At 41.3% G+C, this 24474-nt stretch overlaps 1 protein-coding gene across 1 annotated transcript in view; it reads right to left on the bottom strand.

Annotated features, from left to right (window-relative positions):
- Nucleotides 1-24474, bottom strand: part of ZMYM5 (zinc finger MYM-type containing 5) — a 46505-nt gene that overhangs the window by 13230 nt on the left and 8801 nt on the right. Inside the window, exons 2-3 of the mRNA XM_079773673.1 lie at nt 22317-22807; nt 21984-22077 (exon numbers count right to left, since the gene is read on the bottom strand). Of these exons, the coding sequence (XP_079629799.1) occupies nt 21984-22077; nt 22317-22796 (574 nt within the window). The 5' untranslated portion in view covers nt 22797-22807. The remainder of the gene's footprint in view (nt 1-21983; nt 22078-22316; nt 22808-24474) is intronic.

Below are 24474 nucleotides of genomic sequence, written 5' to 3'. Positions count from 1 at the left end.
AGGTATACAATTTAAAAATACATATGTATATATACTACATTGGGTGCTCATCACCCAAAGTCTAGTCTCTTTCTGTCACCATATTTGACCCCCTTTACTCTTTGTCCTCCCTCCACATACTTTACTATGACTAATTTACTACTTTTGCTTTAACACATCTTTCTGTCTATACATCCCTAGAAATATTTTCTGTATTTCAAGTAATATGTAGACATCAATACATTTCCCTCCAAAATACTTTGAAATACATGTAATTTAGATGTAACATTTTAATATCCTTTATTTTTTAAATACTTCTATTGATTTCAGAGAGGCAGGGAGAGGGAGAGAGAGATAGAAACATCAATGATGAGAGAGAATCATTGATCGGCTGCCTCCTACCTCCCCCCCGCAACCCCCCCCCCCCCGCCCCAGTGGAGATGGAGCCCGCAACCCAGTCATGTGTCCTGACCAGGAATCAAACCTAGACCTCCTGGTTCATAGGTCAATGCTCAACCACTGAGGCATGCCAGTCAAGCCCACACCCCCCCTTTTTTTTAATCCTCACCCAAGGATATTTTTCCATTGGTTTTTAGAGAAAGTGGAAGAGAGAGGGAAAGATAGAGAGAAACATCAATGTGAGAGAAACACAACAATTGGTTGCTTCCTGCATGCGTCCCGACCAGGGACCGCGCTGGGGAGGAACCTGCAACGAAGGTACATGCCCTTGATAGGAATCGAACCTAGGACCCTTTGGCCCACAGGCTCCTATCCACTGAGCCAAACCAGCTAAGGCCTTTTCATTTTTTAATCCTCCTTGGAGGACATGCTTAGAGAGAGAGAGAGAGAGAGAGAGAGAGAGAGATCAATGTGAGAAAGAAACATCAATTGGTTGCCTTCCATACATGCTCTGATTTGAAATTGAACCCACAAACCAGGTATGTACCCTGACTGGGAATTGAACCAGCAACCTTTTGTTGCACAGGGTGACGCTCAATCAACTGAGCCATTCTGGCCATAACATTTATTTTTATTTACTTTAAAAAATATATATTTTATTGCTTTTTTACAGAGAGGAAGGGAGAGGGATAGAGAATTAGAAACATCGATGAGAGAGCCGAAACCGGTTTGGCTCAGTGGATAGAGCGTCGGCCTGCGGACTCAAGGGTCCCAGGTTCGATTCCGGTCAAGGGCATGTACCTTGGTTGCGGGCACATCCCCAGTAGGGGGTGTGCAGGAGGCAGCTGATCGATGTTTCTCTCTCATCGATGTTTCTAAATGTCTATCCCTCTCTCTTCCTCTCTGTAAAAAATCAATAATAATAATAATAAAAAAAGAAACATCGATGAGAGAGAAAAATTGATCAGCTGCCTCCTGCATACCTACTACTGGGGATGTGCCCTCAACCAAGGTACATGCCCTTGACCGGAATTGAACCTGGAACCTTTCAGTCTGCAGGTTGACGCTCTATCCATTGAGCCAAACTGGCTAGACATAACATTTATTTTTTAACATTTTAAAATTAATTTTTTAGAGAGGGAGGAAGGGAGATAGAGAGAGAAACATCGATGTGAGAGCAAAACATTGATCAGCTGCCTCCTGCCCTCCACCGGGGATCAAGCCTGAAACCCGGGCATGTACCCTGACTGGGAATAAAATCAGCAACCTTTAGGTGCTCAGGATATCACTCAACCAACTGAGCTAAACCAGCCAGGCTAGACATAACATTTTAAAGCAAGTCCTTCCACAATTACTTCAGAGCCTTCTAAAATATTATTTCATATGCATTAATATAGGAAAGCCTTTATACATGGTCCACCTGACGCCAACCATATATTATTGTTGCTTCAAAATCGTACAATTTGATGTACAGGTAATAGTGCTTCTCAAATGTTAACATGTATGAGATCATTTGGGAAGCTTTGATTTAAACAGAGATTCTAAATTATTAGGTCCTGAGATTCTGCATTTATCGGATGTGAAACTTTGAGAAATGAGACTCTATTCAAAAGTAGCTTATTTGGCCCTAGCCGGTTTGGCTCAGTGGATAGAGCGTCAGCCTGCGGACCAAAGGGTCCTGGGTTCGATTCCAGTCAAGGGCACATACCTTAGTTGCAAGTTCCTCCCCGAGCCCTGGTAGGGGCTGGTGCAGGAGGCAACCAATCAATGTCTCTCACATCAATGTTTCTCTCTGGCTTTCCCTCATTCTTCCACACTCCCTAAAAATCAATGGAAAAATATCCTCGGGTGAAGATTAACAAAAAAATCTACACTAATAAAAGAGAAAGATGCAAATTGACCGTACCTTTGCGACACCCACCAGCCCATCAGGAGTGAGCATGCAAATTAACCCAACAAAGATGGCAGGTGAATTTGCATATGCAGGTGCTGAGCAGCCAGGGGCGGGGTGGGACGCCATGGCGACTACACAGGCATTCCTCACCACCCCAGCCGCTCCGGGCCTCTGGGCAGCATGGGAAGACGAGTGAGAGAATGAAAGGAGAGTGTGTGGACGTACAGGGACTGTCTATTTGTGACTGAGGGACAGCTATATTCCAAGGGACTGTTGGGGACTGCCGGACAGGGCTCCCCTGACCGGGCAGCCTCCACTGCTGCTGCAATCTCTCAAGGAGTGACCGGCTCTGCCGCAGAGACCGCACCATCTTGAAGGGGTGAGTGGCTGTGATCGGACGCCTAGCCTTACCTTTAATTGGGAAGAATTGGATACCTCCCAGGACCCTACAACCACAACACCCAGGGCCCAGCTGCAAACCCACAAACACCGGGTCTCAAGGACCACGAATACAACGGACTCAGATAAGCTCTGCACCTTCTCACGGAAAGGTCAGATTTCACCTAGAGAAAGGTGAGGTCTGTGGTCAAGGCTACAGAGAGAAATACATGCAGCGGGATCTAGAAGTTCAGAGGAAGTCTGCGCCCCACAAAATCCGCGGACATTGGGACCAGCGTAGTCCGTGAATGTGGAAGGGGGTCCACAGGGCTGCTGATAGAAGGGAACTCTAGAAATCAATCCATAGCTGGGCTGGGCACAAAAAAGCAGCCTGAAGCTTTACCAGTAAACCAGCTGTGCAGTGCCAGGGGAAAAAGACGTGCACAGAGACGTGAGCAGAGTTGCGCACAGTGCCGGGGCAAAAAAGTCATGAGTTCGCACACTTACTCTGGCTCTTTTTTCTCTTTAAATCCTTGCTTTTGATTACTAAGCCCAGTACATAGGATAACCCAATTAACAATATTCTGAGACTGCAGGGGAAAGTTGTTTTTGTGGAACCTGGGGATCAGAGAGGGGAGAAAAGATCAGAAAACCAGATCTGGAGCAGTCCATACCCCCAAACCAGTATTAAGTGCAGCAAGGAAAACAACTTCTAAATACTGGGTAGAGAGGACTTATAGCCCCGGAGGTCAATACAGAAACACTGCCAAACAGGGGTTGAATCACAAATTGATTCTTGTGTAAATGCAACCACAGGCACGCTGAGAAACAAAGACATACTGCCTGCTTGAAAACAAGATTGTGGTTTACACCACAGACGAGCTGTGGAACACAGGGAATTTCAACACTGTCCTAACTACCTGACAGGCAACAGGTGTGCCAAACAGAACTGAAATGGAAGTGAATGACTTTCATTACTGCACATTTTTATTTTTTATCTTTTACTTAAGAAACTAAATATTTTTTTCTCACTTGATTTTACCTTTTTAATTATATTTTTATTTTTAATCAGTATTATTACTACTATTATTTTACCTTTTTTAAAGTTTCTTTTTTCATTTTTTTAAATAAATTTTTATTGTTCAGATTATTACAATTGTTTCTCCATTTTGCCCCCATAGCTCCCCTCCACTTGGTTCCCACTCCACCCTCTGCCCTTACCCACCCCCCACTGTTCTCATCCATAGGTGTACGATTTTTGTCCAGTCTCCTCCAGCACTCCTCACACCCCTTTCCCCCCTGAGGATTATCAGTCCACTGCCTTTCTATGCCCCTGATTCTATTATATTCAACAGTTTATTCTGTTCCTCAGATTTTTAATTCACTTGATTTTTAGATTCACTTGTTGATAGATATGTATTTGTTGTTCATAATTTTTATCTTTAACTTTTTCTTATTCTTCCTCTTCTTAAAGAATACCTTTCAGCATTTCATATAATACTGGTTTGGTGGTGATGAACTCCTTTAGCTTTTTCTTATCTGTGAAGCTCTATATCTGACCTTCAATTCCGAATGATAGCTTTTCTGGGTAGAGTAATCTTGGTTGTAGGTTCTTGCTATTCATCACTTTGAATATTTCTTGCCACTCCCGTCTGGCCTGCATAGTTTCTGTTGAGAAATCAGCAGACAATCATATGGGTGCTCCCTTGTAGGTAACTGTTTTTCTCTTGCTGCTTTTAATATTCTGTCTTTTGCTCTTGGCATTTTAATTATGATGTGTCTTGGTGTGGTCCTCTTTAGATTCCTCTTGTTTAGGGTTCTCTGCACTTCTTGGACTTGTAAGTCTATTTCTTTCACCAGGTGGGGGAAGTTTTCTGTCATTATTTCTTCAAATAGCTTTTCAGTATTTTGCTCTCTCTCTTCTTCTGGCACCCCCATAATTCTGATGTTGGTACGCTTGAAGTTGTCCCAGAGGCTCCTTACACTATCTTAATATTTTTGGATTCTTTCTTCTTTTCCAGTTGGGTGTTTTTTGCTTCTTTGTATTTCAAATCATTGACTTGATTCTTGCAATCCTCTAGTCTGCTATTGGATCTCTGTATATTATTTTTTATTTCAGTCAGTGTATGCTTAATTTCTAGTTGGTCCTTTTACATATCCTCGAGGGTCTCACTAAATTTATCAGACTTTTCTAGAAAATTCTTGAAAAACTTTATAACCGTGGTTTTGAACTCTATATCCAGTCATTTGCTTTCCACCATTTCTTTCATTTGTGACCTGTTTCTTTGTCTCCACATTTTGGCTGCTTCCTTGAGTTGATAGAGTGGCTTTGTGTGCTAGGTGTCCTATAGGGCCCAGTGGCTCAGCCTCCCCAGTTACCTGATGCGGACACTCTTGGTGCACCCCTTTGTGGGCTGTGTGCACAGTCTTATTATAGTTAAGGCTTGATTGTTGTTGGTATCACTGGGAGGAATTGACCTCCGGGCCAATTGGCTGTGAGGATCAGCTGTGTCTACGATGGGAGAACTTCTGTGCTGGAGACACCCTTATGAGGCAAGACTTGCTTCAGTGGGGCTTTGGCGCTCACTGAGTCTGCCCCCTGAGTGGGTCCCTTATGGATCTGAGGAGTTGTAATCTGGATGGTCCTACTCCGACCCCTGGGTACACTGGCTCTTGGATCTCCAAGGAGGTGCTAATTTAGCCTCTGCCTGAGGTCACCCAGCAGGAGCAATGGAGAGATCTGCAGATTCTTCTTCTTTGTTTGGCTATTGGAGGTGCCCAGATAAGGCCCAGCTGTGAAGCAATGCAAGCTGCTGTGGGGCCTTGGGCCTTCTTTGGATGTTCTGGGTCTCAATGACTCAGCTGCAGTTTGTTAGGTAATATGAGAATTCAAAGGACCAGGCCATTCATATGCAAAAGCCTCTGTGCTCAGCTCTGGATGGGGCGGAGTCTCAGGGCGGAGCAATCAGCAATGGCTTCTCGTCAGCTCTGCCCTAAGAGGCCCCTGGGTCTCAGTGTCCCGCGGTAATCACTGCAAGCACATCTGAGAGAAAGCCGCCCTCGAGTTTCGCCCGCTGCCGGACGGTCCAGTTTCTCCCCATATGAGTCTGGGTCCCCAGAGTCTTGCCCAGAACTGGAGTTCAGAGCAGTCGGGTGCTTGTTTCACCCTCTTGCTTGAAAAAGCCAGTCACGTCCTCAGTTGCCAGCCCTCTCCGCATGCGCTCCTCCGTACCTCTGCCTTCCGCAGCTCCTCTGAGTCTCAGTGTACTTTTCTCTTTCCTTCTAGTTGTAGAATTTCCACTCAGCCAGCCTTACTGTGGTTCTGGATGATGTCCATTTTGACATTTAGTTGTAGTTCTGAAATTGTTGTGCAAGGCAGCAGTTTAGGTGTTTACCTATGCCGCCATCTTCGTTTCTACCCCCCCCTTTTTTTTAAAGTTTCATTTTATTTTCTCTTTATTTTATTTCATTTTGTAATTAGTGTTCTACATTCTATTTTCATTTTTCCTTTAGCATCATTTTACTCTATCTCAACTTTACCTTTATGCAAACACTCTTTTTCTCACTTTTCTCCTTTTGTTGTCCTGTTTCTCTTACCATATTTCTGATTTAGATTTTCCCTATTCCTTCTTTTTACCCCGTTAAAAATTCATCCTACTTGTATAATCCAATTTCCTATCCCCTGCTCCAAGTCCATACACAATACTCTGTTCTCTCTCTTCATTGTCAAATTTTTTTTCTCTCTTCTGGTTTTTTTTTTTAATGTTTTATTTTGTTTTGCCCTTCTTTCTCTCTGTCCTATAGTTGTTGTTAGTTTGTTGTTGATTAGATTGGTTTTTTTTGTTTGTGTGATTGTTTCACTCTTTTTTTTTTGTCTGTTTTTCCTCTCCTTGCTTGTTATTAGTGGTTGTTTGTAGTTTGCATTAATATCTGGGTGTTAGCTGTTTGCGCTTTGTTTGGATTAGTTGTTGTCCTATTGGAGTTTTCTCCCCATATAATTTTTCCCCTTCTTTTTTATTCTCTTTCTTTTCTCTCTTACTTTTTTTCCTTTTCTCAATCTCATTCTTGCACTTTTTTTTTAAATCCCCCAATTCTCTTTTCACTGGTGGTCACCTTTATTTGGGGTTATTAGTATCGTGAAAACATTTTTGTTGAGTGCATTGTTCATTGTGCCTTGTTGTGTTGTATTTTGTGCCTTTAAGTCAACACAGGAGAAAGAGAGCTACATAATGAGACACCCGTAGCAGAGAGATCATGGGGATAAAAAGAAACAGCCCACATGCGAAAGAAAAGGAGGCATCACCAAAAAAGGAAGTAAACGAAATGGAGGCAAGCAATATGTCAGAGAACGAATTCAGAGAAATGGACATAAGGTTGCTGAAAAGGTTGGGAGACAAATTCAACAATATGTGTAAGAACCAAAAGGAAATAAAGAAGAATCAAGAAGAAATGAAAAATGACATCACTACAATGAAGAACTCAATAGAAAGTATCAGCCCTAGCTTGTCTGGCTCAGTGGATAGAGTGTTGGCCTGTGGACTGAAGGGTCCAGGGATCAATTCCGGGCAAGGGCATATGCCCGAGTGCGGGCTTGATCCCCAGTAGGGGGTGTGCAGTAGGCAACCAATCAGTGATTCTCTCTCATCATTGATGTTTCTATCTCTTCTTCTCCCTTCCTCTGTCTCTTAAAATCAATAAAAATGTTAAAAAAAAAAAAAAAGAAGGCATCAACAGTAGACTAGAAGAAGTGGAGGACCACATCAGTGAGGTAGAAGGCAAGGTAAGAAAAAATACCTAAGCAGAGCAGCATTTAGAAAAAAAGCTTAAAAAACAAGAGGAGAGCCTAAGGGAACTTTGGGACAACACGAAATGAAACAACATCTGCATCATAAGGGTGTCAGAAGGAGAGGAAACCGATCAAGGAATAGAAAACCTGTTTGAAGAAATAATGACAGAAAACTTCCCTGATATAGGGAAGAAATAACTCACACAGTCCAAGAAGCTCACAGAGTCCCAGGCAAAATGAACCCCAAAAGACCAATGCCAAGGGACATTATAATTAAATTGGCAAACACCAATGACAAAGTAAGAATCTTAAAAGCGGCCAGAAAGAGACAGAAAGTTACCTACAAAGGATCCCCCATCAGACTAGCGACTGACTTCTCAACAGAAACACATCAGGCCAGAAGGGAATGGAATGAAATATACAAAGTCATGCAAAGGAAGGGTCTCAATCCAAGAATACTGTACCCAGCAAGGCTATCAATCAAAATTGAGGATGAAATCAGGAGCTTCACAGACAATAAAGGAATAAGGGAGTTTATCACCACCAAACCAGAAATGCAAGAAATGATAAAGGTTCTGCAGTAAAAAGAAGAAATAGGAAGCGCAGAAGGAACATAGTCATAAAAAGAAAAATGGTGACAAAGAAGTACCTATCAATAATAACGTCAAATTTAAATAGATTAAATGCCCCAAAAGACATAGGGTAGCTTAGTGGATAACAAAACATGACCCATATATCTGCTGTCTACAGGAAACCCACCTCAGAAAAAAGGACACACACAGACTGATGGTGAAGGGATGGAAAAGGAATTTCAGGCGAACTCAAATGAAAAAAAAAGCTGGGATAGCAATACTTATATCTGACAAATTAGATCTCAAAGTGAAGGACATAACAAGAAATAAGGAAGGCCACTTCATAATACTAATGGGAGCAATCCAACAAGAAGATATAACTCTTGTTATATATGCACCCAATACAGGAGCACCCACATACATAAAGAAACTTCTGGAGGACATCAAGGGAGAGGTTGACAGCAATACAGTCATAGTAGGGGACTATAAGACCCCACTAACATCACTGGACAAATCCTGTAAACAAAAATCAGCAAAGAAATATCAATCCTAAATGAAACACTAGATCAGTTGGAATTAATTGACATCTTCAGAATATTTCACCCCAAAGTCACAGAATATACATTCTTCTTAAGTGCACATGGGTCATTTTCAAAGATAGACTATATATTGGGACACAGACAAAGTCTCTTCAAATTCAAGAAGATAGAAATTATATCCAGTTGCCGAAACCGCTTTGGCTTAGTGGATAGAGCGTCAGCCTGTGGACTGAAGGGTCCCAGGTTCGATTCCGTTCAAGGGCACGTACCTTGGTTGCGGGCACATCCTCAGTGGGAGGTGTGCAGGAGGCAGCTGATCGATGTTTCTCTCTCACTGATGTTTCTAACTCTCTATCTCTCTCCCTTCCTCTCTGTAAAAAATCAATAAAATATATTTAAAAAAAGGAAATATCAAGCATCTTCTCAGATCAAAATGGCATAAAACTGGAAATCAACTACAATAAAAACAATAAAAAAATCAAACACCTGGAGGCTAAACAGCATGCTATTAAACAATGACTGGGTTACTAGAGAAATCAAAGAAGAAATAAAAAGCATCATGGCAACAAACGACAATGAAGTAACAATAATCCAAAATCTATAGGACACAGTGAAAGCAGTCTTGAGAGGGAAGTTCATAACTCTACAGGCCTACCTCAAAAAACAAGAAACAATGGTAATGAACTATCTAACCATACAACTCAAAGAGTTAGAAAGAGAGTAACAAGAAAAGCCCAGTGTAAGCAGAAGGAAGGAAATAATAAAGATCAGAGCGGAGATAAACGACATAGAAACCAAAAAAAAAAAAAAAACCAACAAAAAATAAAAACACAAAAGATCAATGAATCCAAGAGCTGGATCTTTGAAAGGATAAACAATATTGATGAACCTCTAGCCAGGCTCACCAAGAAGCCAAGAGAGAGGACCCAAAGAAACAAAATCAGAAATGAAAGAGGTGAAGCAACAACTGATTCACAGAAATACAAATAATTATGAAAAAATACTATGAACAACTCTATTCCAACAAAATTGACAACCTAGATGAAATGGACATATTCTTAGAAAAATACAAGCTCCCAAAACTCAACCAAAAAACCCGAATAGGCTGATAACTACCGAAGAAATTGAAACAGCGATCAAAAATCTTCCAGCAAACAAAAGCCCTGGTCCGGATGGCTTTGCAGGCGAGTTCTACCAAGCATTCAAAGAAGAACTAAAATCTATCCTCCTCAGACTACCCGAGTTATGCTCAGTTTTTTGGCGAAGTTTGACATACCAAGCTCAAAAGGTTGCCCATCTCTGCTTTAGGGAGTTGTGGGACACCATGAAACATAACAATATTGGCATAATAGGTGTGGCAGAAGTGGAAGAAAGAGAGCAAAGGATAAAAAACGTGTTTAAAGAAATAATGGCAGGCCCTGACTGGTTTGGCTCGGTGGATAGAGTGTCGGCCTGCAGACTGAAGGGTCCCGGGTTCGATTCCGGTAAAGTCATGTACCTTGGTTGCGGGCACATCCCCAGTGTGGGGTGTGCCGGAGGCAGCTGATTAGTGTTTCTCTTTCATTGATGTTTCTAGCTCTCTATCCCTCTCCCTTCCTCTCTGTAAAAAATCAACAAAATATATTTTTTAAAAAAGAAATAATGGCCGAAAATTTCCCTAACCTGGAGAAGGAAAGAGTCAAACAAGTTCAGGAGGCACAGAGAGTCCCAAGCAAGAAGAACCCAAACAGGCCCATGCTCAGTCACATCAGAATTAAAATGCAAAAATTAAATACAAAGTATCTTAAAGGCAGCAAGAGAAAAGAAAACTGTTACCTACAAAGGAGCTTCCATAAGGCTGACACACAATTACTCATCAGAAACTGTATAGACCACAAGGTAATGGCATGAAGTACTCAAAGTAATGGAAAGCAAGGAACTGAAACCAAAATTACTATATTCAGCAAGGCTATCATTTAACCAGTAACTGCCATGCATCCAAAACGGAAACCATCCCCACACGTCACGATATTTTGAATTGAATTTAAAAAATCAAGTTGCAATGAATATTATAAAAATAAATATATTACTCAATTCAGGTGTTCTTAAATATTTTCAGCTGAAAATTCTCACAAAAAATGATTTTAAAGTTGGTCAGGGCTGCCACTTAGGGAAAACATTTTTTTTTTTATAGACATGCAAGGTGTGCGGGGAAGGTCCACTGCTTGCGTCTAAAGATGCTTATGGCGTACAATGGGTTAATATAGATGTTGAAATAGGATGTGAGGGCGATCTGGAAATAAAGAGCTTCCCAGATCAAAGAAGGCTAAAGGAGTTCATCACCACCAAGCAAGCACTATAAGAAATGCTGAAGGGACTGCTGTAATGAGAAAAAGAAATAGAGAGAGAAACCTAAGCATACAGAATTAAAATAGCAATAAATATCAATAATAACCTTAAAAGTAAGTGGCTTAAAGGCTCCACTGAAAAGACATAAAGTAGCTGAATGAATACAAAAACATGACCCAACTATATGCTGTATACAAGAGTCCCACCTCACAATAAATGACTCACACAAGATAAGAGTGAAGGAATGAAAAAAAATTCCAGGCAAATGGAAATGAAAAAAAAAAAAAGCTGGGGTAGTAATACTCATATATGACAAAATAAACTTCAAAATTAAGGCCACCACAAAGGACAATAAAGGTCACTACATAATACTAAAGAGATTGATCCAACAAAAGGATATAACCATGGTAAACATATATGCACCCAATATACAAGCACCTAAACTTCACAAGGAAACAGTGACTCTAAAGGATACACTGTATCTGATGGATTAAACTGAAATTTATAGAATATTTCACCCCAAAGAAGCAGAATATACATTCTTCTCAAGTGCACATGGATCACTCACAAAGATACACCACATGTTAGGACACAAAACAAGACTCTACACATTCAAGAAGATTGAAATCATATCAAGCATCTTCTCAGATCACATTGGAATGAAATTAGAAATCAACTATGGTAAAAATACCCCAAACATTTAACTACATGGAGGGCAAATGGCATATTATTAAACAATAAATGGGTTACGAATAAGATCAAGAAAGAAATAAAAAGCTTCCTGGAAACAAATGAAAATGAACACACAACAACCCAAAATCTCTGGGACATAGCAAAAGCAGTCCTGAGAGGAAAGTTCATAGCATTACAAGCCCACCTCAAAAAACACTAAAAATTAATAATAAACTAGTTAACCCTACAATTAATCAGAAAGGGGAAAAAGAGAAAAGGCCAGAGTAAGTAGAAGGAAGGAAATAATAAAGATTAGAGCAGAAATAAATGACAGAGACTAAAAACACCCAATAAAACCAAGAGCTAGTTCTTTGAAAAGATAAACAAGATTGATGAACCCTTAGCAGACTCATTGAGAAACAAAGAAAGGACCCAAATAAATAAAATCAGAAACAAAAGTGGAGAAGTAACCACTTATACCAAAGAAATACAAAGGATTGAAAGAAAATACTGTGAACAACTACTAGGTGTACTGGTTAATAATGTGGATTTTTTTCAATAGATGAAGTTACACATATGTTGATATATATGCAATTTGATATGTATCCTATTTTGTAGTATTGACAACAAGCTTCAAAACTTCATATGTCAAATTTTCTGATGGTGTTAACATCATAGATATTTTTACACTTAAAAATGTCAAATTTCATGCCAAAAAAGAGCATTTGCGGGAAGTTTTAATTCATTATTTTGAAGAAAAGTGCTGCTGCAAGTTATCATATACTTTGGGAAGCCTATGGTGGACATGCTCCATCTCAAGATACTTGTGAACGCTGGTTTAAACTCTTCAAAAGTGATGATTTCGATGTGAAAGACAAAGAACGTCCCAGTCAACCAAAAAAGTTTGAAGACCAACAATTACAAGCATTATTGGATGAAGATGCGTGTCAAACTCATATACAACTTGCAGAAAGATTAAACGTTGCTCAGCAAACAATTTCCAATCGTTTACAAGCAATGGGAAAGACTTTTTAAAAAATATTTTTATTGACTTTTTACAGACAGGAAGGGAGAGGGAGAGAGAGTTAGAAACATTGATGAGAGAGAAACATCAATCAGCTGCCTCTTGCACGTCCCCTACTGGGGATGTGCCCACAACCAAGGTAAATGCCCTTGACTGGAATCGAACCTGGGACCCTTCAGTCTGCAGGCCAACACTCTATCCATTAAGCCAAACCGGATAGGGCAAGATTTTAAAGGAAGGAAAATGAGTGCCACATCAACTGAACGAAAGACAAATGGAAAACCGAAAAGTCATCAGTAAAATGTTGCTTCAACAGCACAAAAGAAAGTCTTTTTTGCATTGAATTGTGACTGGTGATAAAAAGTGGATTTATTTTGAGAATCCCAAACGCACAAAATCATGGGTTGATCCAGGTCAACCATCAACATCGACTGCAAGGCCAAATCCCTTCAGAAAGAAGACAATGCTCTGCGTTTGGTGGGATCCGGAAGGTATGGTGTATTATGAGCTTCTAAAACCAGGTGAAACCATTAATACTGATCACTACTGACAACAAATAATCAATTTGAACCATGCTTTGATCGTGAAACGATCAGAATGTGCCAGAAGACACAGCAAAGTAATTCTGATTCATGATGATGCATCATCACACACTTCAAAACCAGTTAAAGACACATTAAAAGATCTTGCCTGGGAAGTATTAACCCATCCGCTGTATTCACCAGACCTTGCTCCTTCAGAATACCACTTGTTCCAATCTATGGCACATGCATTTTCTGATCAGCACTTTAAAATGTACAAAGCTTTAGAAAATTGGGTCTCTGAATGGTTTGCCTCAAAACAAGAAAAATTCTATTGGGACGGTATCCACAAATTACCTGAAACATGGGGGAAATGTGTAGCTAGCGATGGACTTTACTTTGAATAAAGCACTTTTGATGTTTCTCTTGAAATTATCGTGTTTTCTTTGATTACAAAATCCACATTATTAACTGATACACCTAGTATATGACAACAAGCTAGACAGTATGGATGAAGTGGACAAATTCCTAGAAAAATACAATCTCCTGAAACTGAATCAGGAAGAATCAGAAAACCTGATAACTGATAAAATCCTATATAATAAAAGCCTAATATGCTAAGTGTCTGGTCGTCCCTTCAACCAAAGCATAATAGGCTAATGATAGCTAATGAGAAGGAAAATAGGGGGGTAACTTTAGGGGCTTATAGCCTAGTTTGGTATCTAGTTAAAAAGTAATCTTTTTTTTTTTAATGATATATACATACACACACCTAACATTTCTTTATTTTTTTTTGGATGTGGAATATTTTTTATTGTTGTTTTATTTTTTTTATTGATTTCAGAGAGGAAGGGAGAGGGAGAGAGAGACAAACATCAGTGATGAGAGGAATCATTGGTCGGCTGCCTCCTGCATGCCCCCTACTGGGGATCGAGCACACAACCCAGGCATGTGCCCTTGACGGGAATCGAACCTGGGACCTTTCAGTCTTCAGGCCGATGCTCTGTCCACTGAGCCAAACCGTATAGGGCTAAAAAGTAATCTTACTTCCCATTCTAACTGACTTGGGCAGAGCTACAAAGCCCACCCTGAGGGGCCCGCCACAAGATGATATATATCAAAACCTCCCCACATTGGTAGTTCAGGCTTTGAATCAAAGTCCCCTGGACTAGCAGCGGAGGTTTTGCGTAATAAAGGTTTTACTTTCCTGATTCCTCTGGGTGCTGGGTCATTCTCCTGGGTCATTCGCCACAACATTTTGGTTCTGACCAAGAAGAGTCAGCTGTGCTGGTTTTGGGGCCACCGCTGATAAGAGCGGACTCTGGGGCACTTGTTCCAGGCTCTGAGACCCTGGGAGGGCACCTCCGGCACATTCGCCGGTTCCTGGACTCTCGGGGCCCAGTGAGACTTCTGTGACTGTGCACTCTGGCTGACTCACTGAGGCAAGAAATACCTTTCCGGAACTGCGGTTACATCTGACTGGTAAGTTTTCTCTGGGGAACAGTCTGAGTTCAGGCCTATCTTTCGAGACAGAAGAGGCCAGCTGATCACCTCCTAGGAAGTTTATCTGCCTCTGTTTGCTTGAACTGACTGACTGTGGAGCTCTTATCTGCCTCTGTTTTGGGACTTCCTGTGGAGGAAGTCAACTGTGGAGCTTCTAGGCAGTTTATCTGCATCTGTTTTGGGACTTCCTAGGGAGGAAGTCAAATTCGGACTGACTGGTGTGTGAATGTGAATGTAAAAGTCCGTGCTCCACGGCCATTAATGCCAAGAAGCACCTTTGTCTCCTCCGGGAGAATGGCCAGACGGACAGAATGTTTCTGTTGAAATTGTATGTCTTTTTGTTGTTTGATTAATTCGTTTGAAGATGGGGAAAGTGCTGCTTTGGGAAATCCAATTATGTTTGGTAAGGCTGAACACATGACAGGGACTGCAGTAAAGTCCCAGCAGCTGCCAAGAATATTTGTTCTTGGGGACTCTCCCTGCTCTCCCTGTCAGCGTTTCAGCCACAAGAAAGTCTAGTTTAAGCTAGTGAGATTTCTGTCTGTATATCTGTAATGTAATCTTTTAGGGACTTTAGTGTACTCTTCCCTGGTTTATAAATATAGGCCTATACGTAATTTTCCAAAGTCTTTGATAACTTAAAGGCTTTGGAGCATTGCTGGGTTAAATGATACTGAAACATTAATTAATCTGAGTTTACCTTCTCTGGAGAATCTAGAGGATGAAGTTGAATCTGTTCATAAATAAAACTTGTATTTTGAGAAACCAAGATGGCGGCATAGGTAAACACCTAAACTGCTGCCTCACACAACAATTTCAAAACTACAACTAAAAGACAAAACGAATATTGCCCAGAACCACGGGAAAGCTGGCTGAGTGGAAGTTCTACCACTAGAAGGAAAGAGAAAAGAGCATTGAGACGTGCACAAGCACTGAAAAGCTGAGGTACGGAGGTGCGCAAATCAGGCTGCCGGTGGGTGTCTGGGTGCGCTGCTTCTTTCAACCCGAAGGGAGACAAGCTCCCGATTACTCTGAAATACAGTTTCTGGGGAGACGCTGGGGACCCAAACTCCTATGGGGAGAAGCTGGACTGTCTGCCATCGGGTCGGAAAGTGAGGGTCACTTTCTTGCAGAGGTGCGCCCAGCAATCATTGTTTACTGCGCTGGGGCGTGGGACGCGGGGACTTGGAAAAGCGGAAACGCAGAGACAGCTGACTGGCAGCCATCGCTGTTTGCCACGCCCTAGCCTAGTGACTCCCTGAGATCTCGCCCCTCACAATCTACAAACCCACCCAAGCTCCACGCAGTGGCTTTTGCATATAAATGGCCTGCCTTATCTCAGCTTAACCTAACAAACTGCAGCTCTGGTCACACAGCTCCAAAACCTCCAAATCCCAAGCAAAGAGGAGAAAACTGTAGTTCTCGCTGTAGTTCCTGTTGGGTGGCCTCAGACAATAGCTGACCTGCACCCCATTGGAGATCCAGAAGCTAGTGTATCTAGTGGTCAGTGTGAGACGACACCAGATTTCAACTACTCACATCCATGAGTGACACATTCAAGAGGCAGACTCAGTGAGCACCAAAGCCCCACTGAAGCAAGTCCTGCCCCATAAGCGTGTCTCCAGCGCAGCAGTTCTTCCATTATAGAACTTATAGCGGGTCCTTCACAGCGGGTCCTCACAGCAAATTGGCCGGGAGGTCAATTCTTCCCAGTGACACCAACAACAATAAAGACTTAACTACAACAAGGCTGTACACACAGTCCACAAAGGGGTGCACCAAGAGTGTCCACCTCAGGTAACAGGGAGGCCAACCCATTGGGCCATATAGGACACCTAGCACACAAAGCCACCCTACCAACTCAGGGAAGCAGCGAAAATGCAGAGACAAAGAAACAGATCATAAACGATAGAAATGGAGGAAAACAAACGACTGGATATAGAGTTCAAAACCACAGTTATAAGATTTTTAAAGAATTTCCTAGAAAAGGCCAATAAATTTAACGAGACCCTCAAGGATATGAAAAAGGACCAACTAGAAATTAAACATACACTGACTGAAATTAAAAATATTATAGAGACCCAACAGCAGACTAGAGGAACGCAAGAATCAAGTCAAAGATTTGAAATACAAAGAAGCAAAAAACACTCAACTGGGAAAGCAAAAAGAAAAAATAATTCCAAAATTTGAAGATAGTGTAAGAAGCCTCTGGGACAACTTCAAGCGTACCAACATCAGAATTATGGGGGTGCCAGAAGAAGAGAGAGAGCAAGATACTGAAAACCTATTTGAAGAAATAATGACTGAAAACTTCCCCCACCTGGTGAAAGAAATAGACTTACAAGTCCAGGAAGCGCACAGAACCCCAAACAAAAGGAATCCAAAGAGGACCACACCAAGACACATCATAATTAAAATGCCAAGGGCAAAAGAGAAAGAGAGAATATTAAAAGCAGCAAGAGAAAAACAGTTAATTACCTACAAGGGAGCACCCATACGCTTGTCAGCTGATTTCTCAACAGAAACTATGCAGGCCAGACGGGAGTGGCAAGAAATATTCAAAGTGATGAATAGCAAGAACCTACAACCAAGATTACTCTACCCAGAAAAGTTATCATTCGGAATTTTAGGTCAGCTAAAGAGCTTCACAGATAAGAAAAAGCTAAAGGAGTTCATCACCACCAAACCAGTATTATATGAAATGCTGAAAGGTATTCTTTAAGAAGAGGAAGAAGAAGAAAAAAGTAAAGATAAAAATTATGAACAACAAATACATATCTATCAACAAGTGAATCTAAAAGTCAAGTGAATTAAAAATCTGAGGAACAGAATAAAGTGGTGAATATAATAGAATCAGGGGCATAGAATGGGAGTGGATTGATAATTCTCAGGGGGAAAGGGGTGTGGGGGGTACAGGAAGAGACTGGACAAAAATCGTACACCTATGGATGAGGACAGTGGGGGGGCAGGTAAGGGCAGAGGGTCGGGTGGGAACCAGGTGGAGGGGAGCTATGGGGGGAAAATGGAGAAATAATTGTAATAATCTGAACAATAATGATTTATCAAATTAAAAAAGAAGAAGAATGGGCCCAAAGAGAAGGGGCTAAGAGGACGAAGGAAGGTTGGTGGATACTCCCAGATCATAAGGTCCATGTTCCAGAACAGTTAGCTCATACAGTAGTCCTCCAGCAGCATGAACTTACCCATTTAGGGAAGACGGCTCTAGGAGCCTTTTTAAGCAGATACTCTCCAATTGCCCATATCCCCTCCTTGGGCACCTCAGTCTCTCGGAGCTGCCTCCTTTGTGAACAGAACAATGCAAGGCAGGGTCCTGTAGTACCCATAGGAATTCAGCACTGTGGGCAGGCTCTCTTTTGGAGATCTAGAGGTAGACTTTATAGAATTAGGGCACCTTTTCAGGCTGGGTTGAGGCATATCCTACCCACACGGAGAAAGCGAGAGAAGTCACCAAGGCGTTACTGAGGGACAGAATTCCATGGTATGGAATGCCATTAACCATAGGGTCAGATAATGGCCCAGCCTTTGTAGCTGAAGTCGTACCGTCGATATTTAAGGCTTTGGAAATTAAGTGGAACTTACATGCAGCTTACAGGCCCCAGAGTTCAGGGACAGTAGAACGCATGACTGGACTCTCAAGCAGGCTATGGCTAAGCTATGCCAGGAGACGAACTTACCCTGAACAGATATGTTACCACTTGTGCTCCTGGGGGGGTATGCTGTGCCCCGAGGGCCAGGGGAGGGTTCTCTCCATTTGAAATTCTATATGGCAGACCCCCTTTCTTAATTCGGCCAAAGGGAGACTTGGAGGAAGTAGGGAACTAAGAAATTCAGAAACAGCTACAAGGACTTGGGAAAACTATCCTTTAAGTCCACAAATGGGTTACTGATTAATTGCCCATCTCCCTAGGAACAGCTGTGCACCCTCACAAGCCTGGGGACTAGGTTTGGGTAAAATATTGGAAAAAGGAACCCCGTAAGCCAACCTGGAAGGGACCTTATCCAGTCGTACTAACCACCCCCTCAGCTCTCAAAGTTGTAGGACTGAACACCTGGATCCACCACTGCCCGGTGAAAGCAGCCCACCAGCTGGACAATCAGCACCCAGAGTGGAAGGTGACCTCTGACCTGAACAACACCCTGCGGATCATCTGGATCCAGCTGACTGACCTGACTTTGGTATTTCTGGATACGAGTGTTGCAGGATCCCCAGACTAGTACCGGGAGGAGAACTTCTCTGCCCTTGCTACTCCGAACTACTATTACAACCCCCTTGGGGAAGAGGATGAAGACTCTACATCCCCTTTTCATTGCCCCAATTCAGCAGGAAATAGCTAGAGCAGTTGGCAACCTTATCCCCAATTACTGAGTCTTCTATAAGACTTCCTCCAAGGCTAAGGCTAGCTTGTGGAACAAGAGCGGGGAATGAGAAGGAAAATAGGGGGGCAATTTTGGGGGCTTATAGCCTAGTTCAGTGTCTAGTTAAACAGTAATCTTACTTCCCCATTCTAACTGACTTGGCCGGACCTACAGAGCCCACCCCGAGGGGCCCACCACAAGAAGATATATATCAAAACCTCCCCACATTGGCAGTTCAGGCTTTGGATCAAAGTCCCCTGGACTAGCACCGCTGCGTAATAAAGGTTTTACTTTCCTGATTCCTCAGGGTGCTGGCTGTCGTTCTCCTAGGTCAGTGGTTCTCAACCTTTTTAATGCCGTGACCCTTTAATATGGTTCCTCATGTTGTGGTGACCCCCAACCATAAAATTATTTTCGTTGCTACTTCATAACTGTAATTTTGCTACTGTTATGAATCGTAATGTAAATATCTGTGTTTTCCGACGGTCTTAGCTGACCCTTCTAGCGGTTCTCAACCTGTGGGTCATAACCCACAGGTTGAGAACCGCTGCTGTAGAGCCTAAGAACCGCTGCTGTAGAACCACTAGCAGGGTCGCCTAAGACCGTTGGAAAACACAGATATTTACATTATGATTCATTAACAGTAGCAAAATTACAGTTATGAAGTAACAATGAAAATAATTTTATGGTTGGGGATCACCACAACATGAGGAACTGTATTAAAGGGTCGCGGCATTAAAAAGGTTGAGAACCACTGTCTAGGTCATTCGCCACAACACTAATGCCGATCAACTGCTCGCTATGACGTACACTGACCACCAGGGGGCAGTCACCCGGTTGACCAGTCGCTATGATTTGCACTGACCACTAGGGGGCAGACACTCCAACCAGTAGGTTAGTTTGCTGCTGGGGTGCAGCCAATCAGGAGTGAGCGATATGGGCTGGATACACCCTGGAGTCCTCCCGCAGTTCCTCCCCGGCTGGCCAACCTCCTGCATCCCTCCCGGCCCTGATTGTGCACTGGTGGGGTTCCTCGGCCTGGCCTGTGCCCTCTAATAATCCGTGACCCCTCAGGGGATGTCGGAGAGCCGGTTTCAGCCCAATCCTGCAGACCAGGCTGAGGGACCCCGAATTCGTGCACCAGGCCTCTAGTAGTTTTAAAAACTTCCAGCAAACAAAAGTCCTGGTCCGGATGGCTTCACAGGGGAGTTTTACCAAGCCTTCAAAGGGAACTAAAACCTACCCTCCTCAAACTATTCCAAAAAATCCATGAGGAAGGAAAACTTCTAAGCTCTTTTTATGAGGCCAGCATTTTCCTAATTCCAAAACCAGATAAAGACACTACAAAGCAAGAGATTTACAGGCCAATATCCCTAATGAACCTAGATGCTAAAATCCTCAACAAAATATTAGCAAATCAGATGCAGCAATATATTAAAAAGATCATACACCATGACCAAATGGGATTTCTTCCAAGTCTGCAAGGCTGGTACAATATTCGCAAATTAATAAATGTGATACATCACATAAACAAACTGAAAGACAAAAATCACATGATCATATCAATAGACACGGAAAAAGCTTTTGACAAAATCAAACACCCTTTTAAAAATAAAATATCTCAGCAAAGTAGGAATAGAGGGAGTATATCTCAACATGATAAAGTCCATATATGACAAACCTACAGCAAACATCATACTCAATGGGCAAAAACTAAAACTATTTCCCCTAAGAACAGGAATAAGACAGGCATGTCCGTTTTCACATCTCCTTTACAAGATAGTACTGGAAATCCTAGTCAAGGTGATCAGACAAGAAGAAATAAAAGGCATCCACATTGGAAAGGAAAGTAAAACTATTATTATTTGCTGATGACATGATATTGTACATAGAAAACCATAAAGACTCCACCAAAAAACTACTAGATTTAATAAATGAATTCGGCAACGTAGCAGATAACAAAATCAACACTCAAATATCAGTGGGTGAGCTTCAACCTATGAACAAGGAGGCTATGATTTGATTCCTGGTCAGTGCACATGCCCAGATTGCGGGCTCAATTCCTAGTGCGGGAGGCAGCTGATCAATGATTCTCTCTCATTACTGGTGTCTGTCTCTCTCTCCCTTCCTCTCTGACATCAATAAAAATATATTTGAAAAAGAAAAACCCCATGTCATGAAAAAGCCACAAAAAAGATTTGCTAAGTTTTAAATAACTATCATTATATCTTAATTTTTTTCAGAACAAGACTTTTAAAAAAAGTATAGGTCTCTTAATTAAAGCAAGAAACCTTTAAAATTAAGCAATAAAATGATGATTTAAAAATGAAAATCAGAGACAAGCAGTCCCAAAATAAACACCACTTAAGAAAAAATTGAAATTTCAAGTTACATAATTATAACGCACACAAAATTCAATTACTACATAATATTACATTATATTCCCTTTCAGTTCAACACATCTTTTTGTTGTTGTTGTTAATCTTCACCTGAGGATATTTTCCATTGATTTTTAGAGAGAATGGAAGGGAGGGTGAGGGAGGGAGAGAGAGAGAACCATCAATGTGAGAGGGACACATCATTTGGTTGCCTCCTGCACAGGCCAGGGATGGAGCTTGCAATCTAGGTACATGTCCTTGACCAGAATCAAACCCAACAAGACCTTTCAGTCTGCGGGCTGATGCTCTATCCACTAAGCCAAGCTGGCTAACACATCTTTTTATTCTATGATTTTTTACATTAAAATAAACACTAGTAAACAAGGTCAATGGTAATAGTTATGGAGGTTTTCAATTCAACCACTTTAGATGTAAACTACAATAGGTAAAATAGATTAAATTTATGAAAATTCACAGACCAAGTAGACTGCACAGTTTTGTTAAGTAAAATATGCTATCTTAACCTGAAAGTTAAGAGAAAGAAAATATTTAACATATAGAACATAAATGAAATGGGTTGCAAAAATAACAGCCAACAGTTTTTTTACTTGGGGTAGATCACTCATGGCTTACCAGGACTATGATGAGTCGCAAATCCTCCTTTCTGAAATTCATCTCCTGCCACATTCATCCTACCAGGATTAAAAGGTCCTACTGCAGTCTTGGTCTGTGAAGTTAAAGATGGGGTGTATGTTTGTATATTAACACCAAAATTACTTGGCTGAAGTCCTTTAGCGATATCTCCCAAGTTGGTATTCTATAGTGATGCTATAAGTGTAATCATTAAGTTCATATCTTGCCCATCATTCAGAGAGCTTATACCTGTTTCTAAGGTTGTAACACTAGCAATCTGAATTTCAGAGTCGATTCTGTAGTGATAACACTATTACCCATTCCTACATTTACCTTTCTTCTTGAAAGACTGGAAGTGGAGAAATCCACATCTTTGGTTCTGTTTTTAGTTCCTCGAAGTCCCCATTCAATAAAACTGAAAGAATTTTTCTTTTTTCCTCCATTTGTTTCTATGTCCTCTTCATCATCAATAATAATAGTCTCACTTATATATCCCTTTTGAGAAGCCAAATCTCTTGAGGAAGGAATTAGGGAATCATTTCCTTGTAGCTTTTCATTTCTTGATGAAGCAAATATAAAATCTCTTGGATCAACTATTGCTGAAAAAGTTGAAGGAGGTTGTATAGATTCAATAAACACAACATCATCATCATCATCTTCCACTGATGAGTTTCTAGATCTATTAACTAAAGTACTAGTTGGATGACCAAATGAATTTCCTACGTCCATGAGACTAGTTGCCATGGCTTTGCTCCCTAATAACACAGAAGTCTGTTCAGTCAAGTCTAATCCTCCCACTGAACCTGTGTCCATGACAAAAAAACCTGTAAGAGACAGAGAAAGAAAAAAAAAAAGTTATAGTACATTATGATTATTGCAAGAACTAGCACAAATGAAATTTTAAATTCTATTCTTTATGTGATTTTTATCTAACATTTAGGGAAAAAATTGGTCACCTATTCTGTTTATCCTCTTCCATTAATGCTTACTTCTTCAGAGTTCGATAAAATTTATACAATTTTTGGTAGTCCCTAAAAAATGTTTAGTTTTTTTTTTCTATATTTTAAATTAAATCATATATATATTTTAATATATTTTTATTGATTTTTCACAGAGAGGAAGGGAGAGGGATAGAGAGCCAGAAACATCGATGAGAGAGAAACATCAACCAGCTGACTCCTGCACACCCCCTACCGGGGATGTGCCCGCAACCAATGTACATGCCCTTGACCAGAATCGAACCTGGGACCTTTCAGTCCGCAGGCCGACGCTCTATCCATTGAGCCAAACCGGTTTCGGCTAAATGTTTAGTTTTTAATTAAATTTATTGGAGTGACATTGGTTAACATGATCATACAGGTTTCAGGTGTGAGTTTGTATGCTACAAGATCTGTATATTGTACTGTGTGACCAACAACCAAAGTCAAATCTTAAAAGAACATCTACTCAACTAACAGTAATCCTTATTTAGCATCAATAGGTTCTGTTACCTTAAGCAAAACATTTAAGGAAACCAATTTTACCATAGTCTAATTGATATAACCATAGGATATAAACAATAGCTGGTTCCTACAGCATCTCATCAATGTTATAATGAAATAGCTTTTGAGGACCTACTGTACTCAATTACCTACTCACCCTTTATAGGGAAAAAAAAATACCTGTCTTCCTTTGAAATAAAAAACAGTAATGCCTGTCCACCGTGACTCAATGGTTGAATGTCACCCTATGAACCACGAGGTCACCATTCAATTCCTGTTCAGAGCACATGCCTGGGTTGCAGGCTTGATCCCCAGTGTAGGGCATGCAGGAGGCAGTTGATCAATGATTCTCTCTCATCATTGATGTTTCTCTCTCTCTCTCTCTTCGTTCCTCTCTGAAATCAATAAAAAAATAAAAAAAAACACACAGAAAACAGTAATAAAATAATTTATCAAGTACTAATAATCCACACTCCAAATATAATCAACATACTACATATACTATCTATTAAAATGACTGTCATTGTCCAATCCCTATTAACCTAGTCTTTTGTCATTTTTCAAATTCTCTTCCAATCCTCTCTAATAAAATGGTAATATGCAAATTAACCATCACTCCACTACATAAGACACGCCCACCAGCCAATCAGGGCGAGTATGCAAATCAACCCCATTCAAGATGGCTACAGCCACAGAGAGCAAGGTTTCCCAGGTAACAGAGGAAGCCAAGCTTTCCAATAGCCGTTGCAGGCCTAAGCCTCCACTCAAGCTACAAAGTTTCAATTATAGAAGGTAAACAAATTCAAACAAATGGCAGCAGAATGGAGCTTGAGAGAGCAGGCCAGGGTTGCCGCCGGCAACAGGGGAAGCAAAGCTTTCCGCACACCCTGACCGGGCTCACCCGCTTAAGGCTACAAAGTTTCAATTGTAGAAGGTGAATTAACTGCCACAGAGATGGCTGCCGCCCCAGAGGGAGCAGCAGGTTTGGCTCCGCTCCAGGCTACAAAGTT

Source organism: Cnephaeus nilssonii (genome assembly GCF_951640355.1).
Source record: "Cnephaeus nilssonii genome assembly, chromosome: 6".
In the NCBI taxonomy this organism is placed as follows: Eukaryota; Metazoa; Chordata; class Mammalia; order Chiroptera; family Vespertilionidae; genus Cnephaeus; species Cnephaeus nilssonii.
This window is presented reverse-complemented; position numbering and strand designations above follow the sequence as displayed.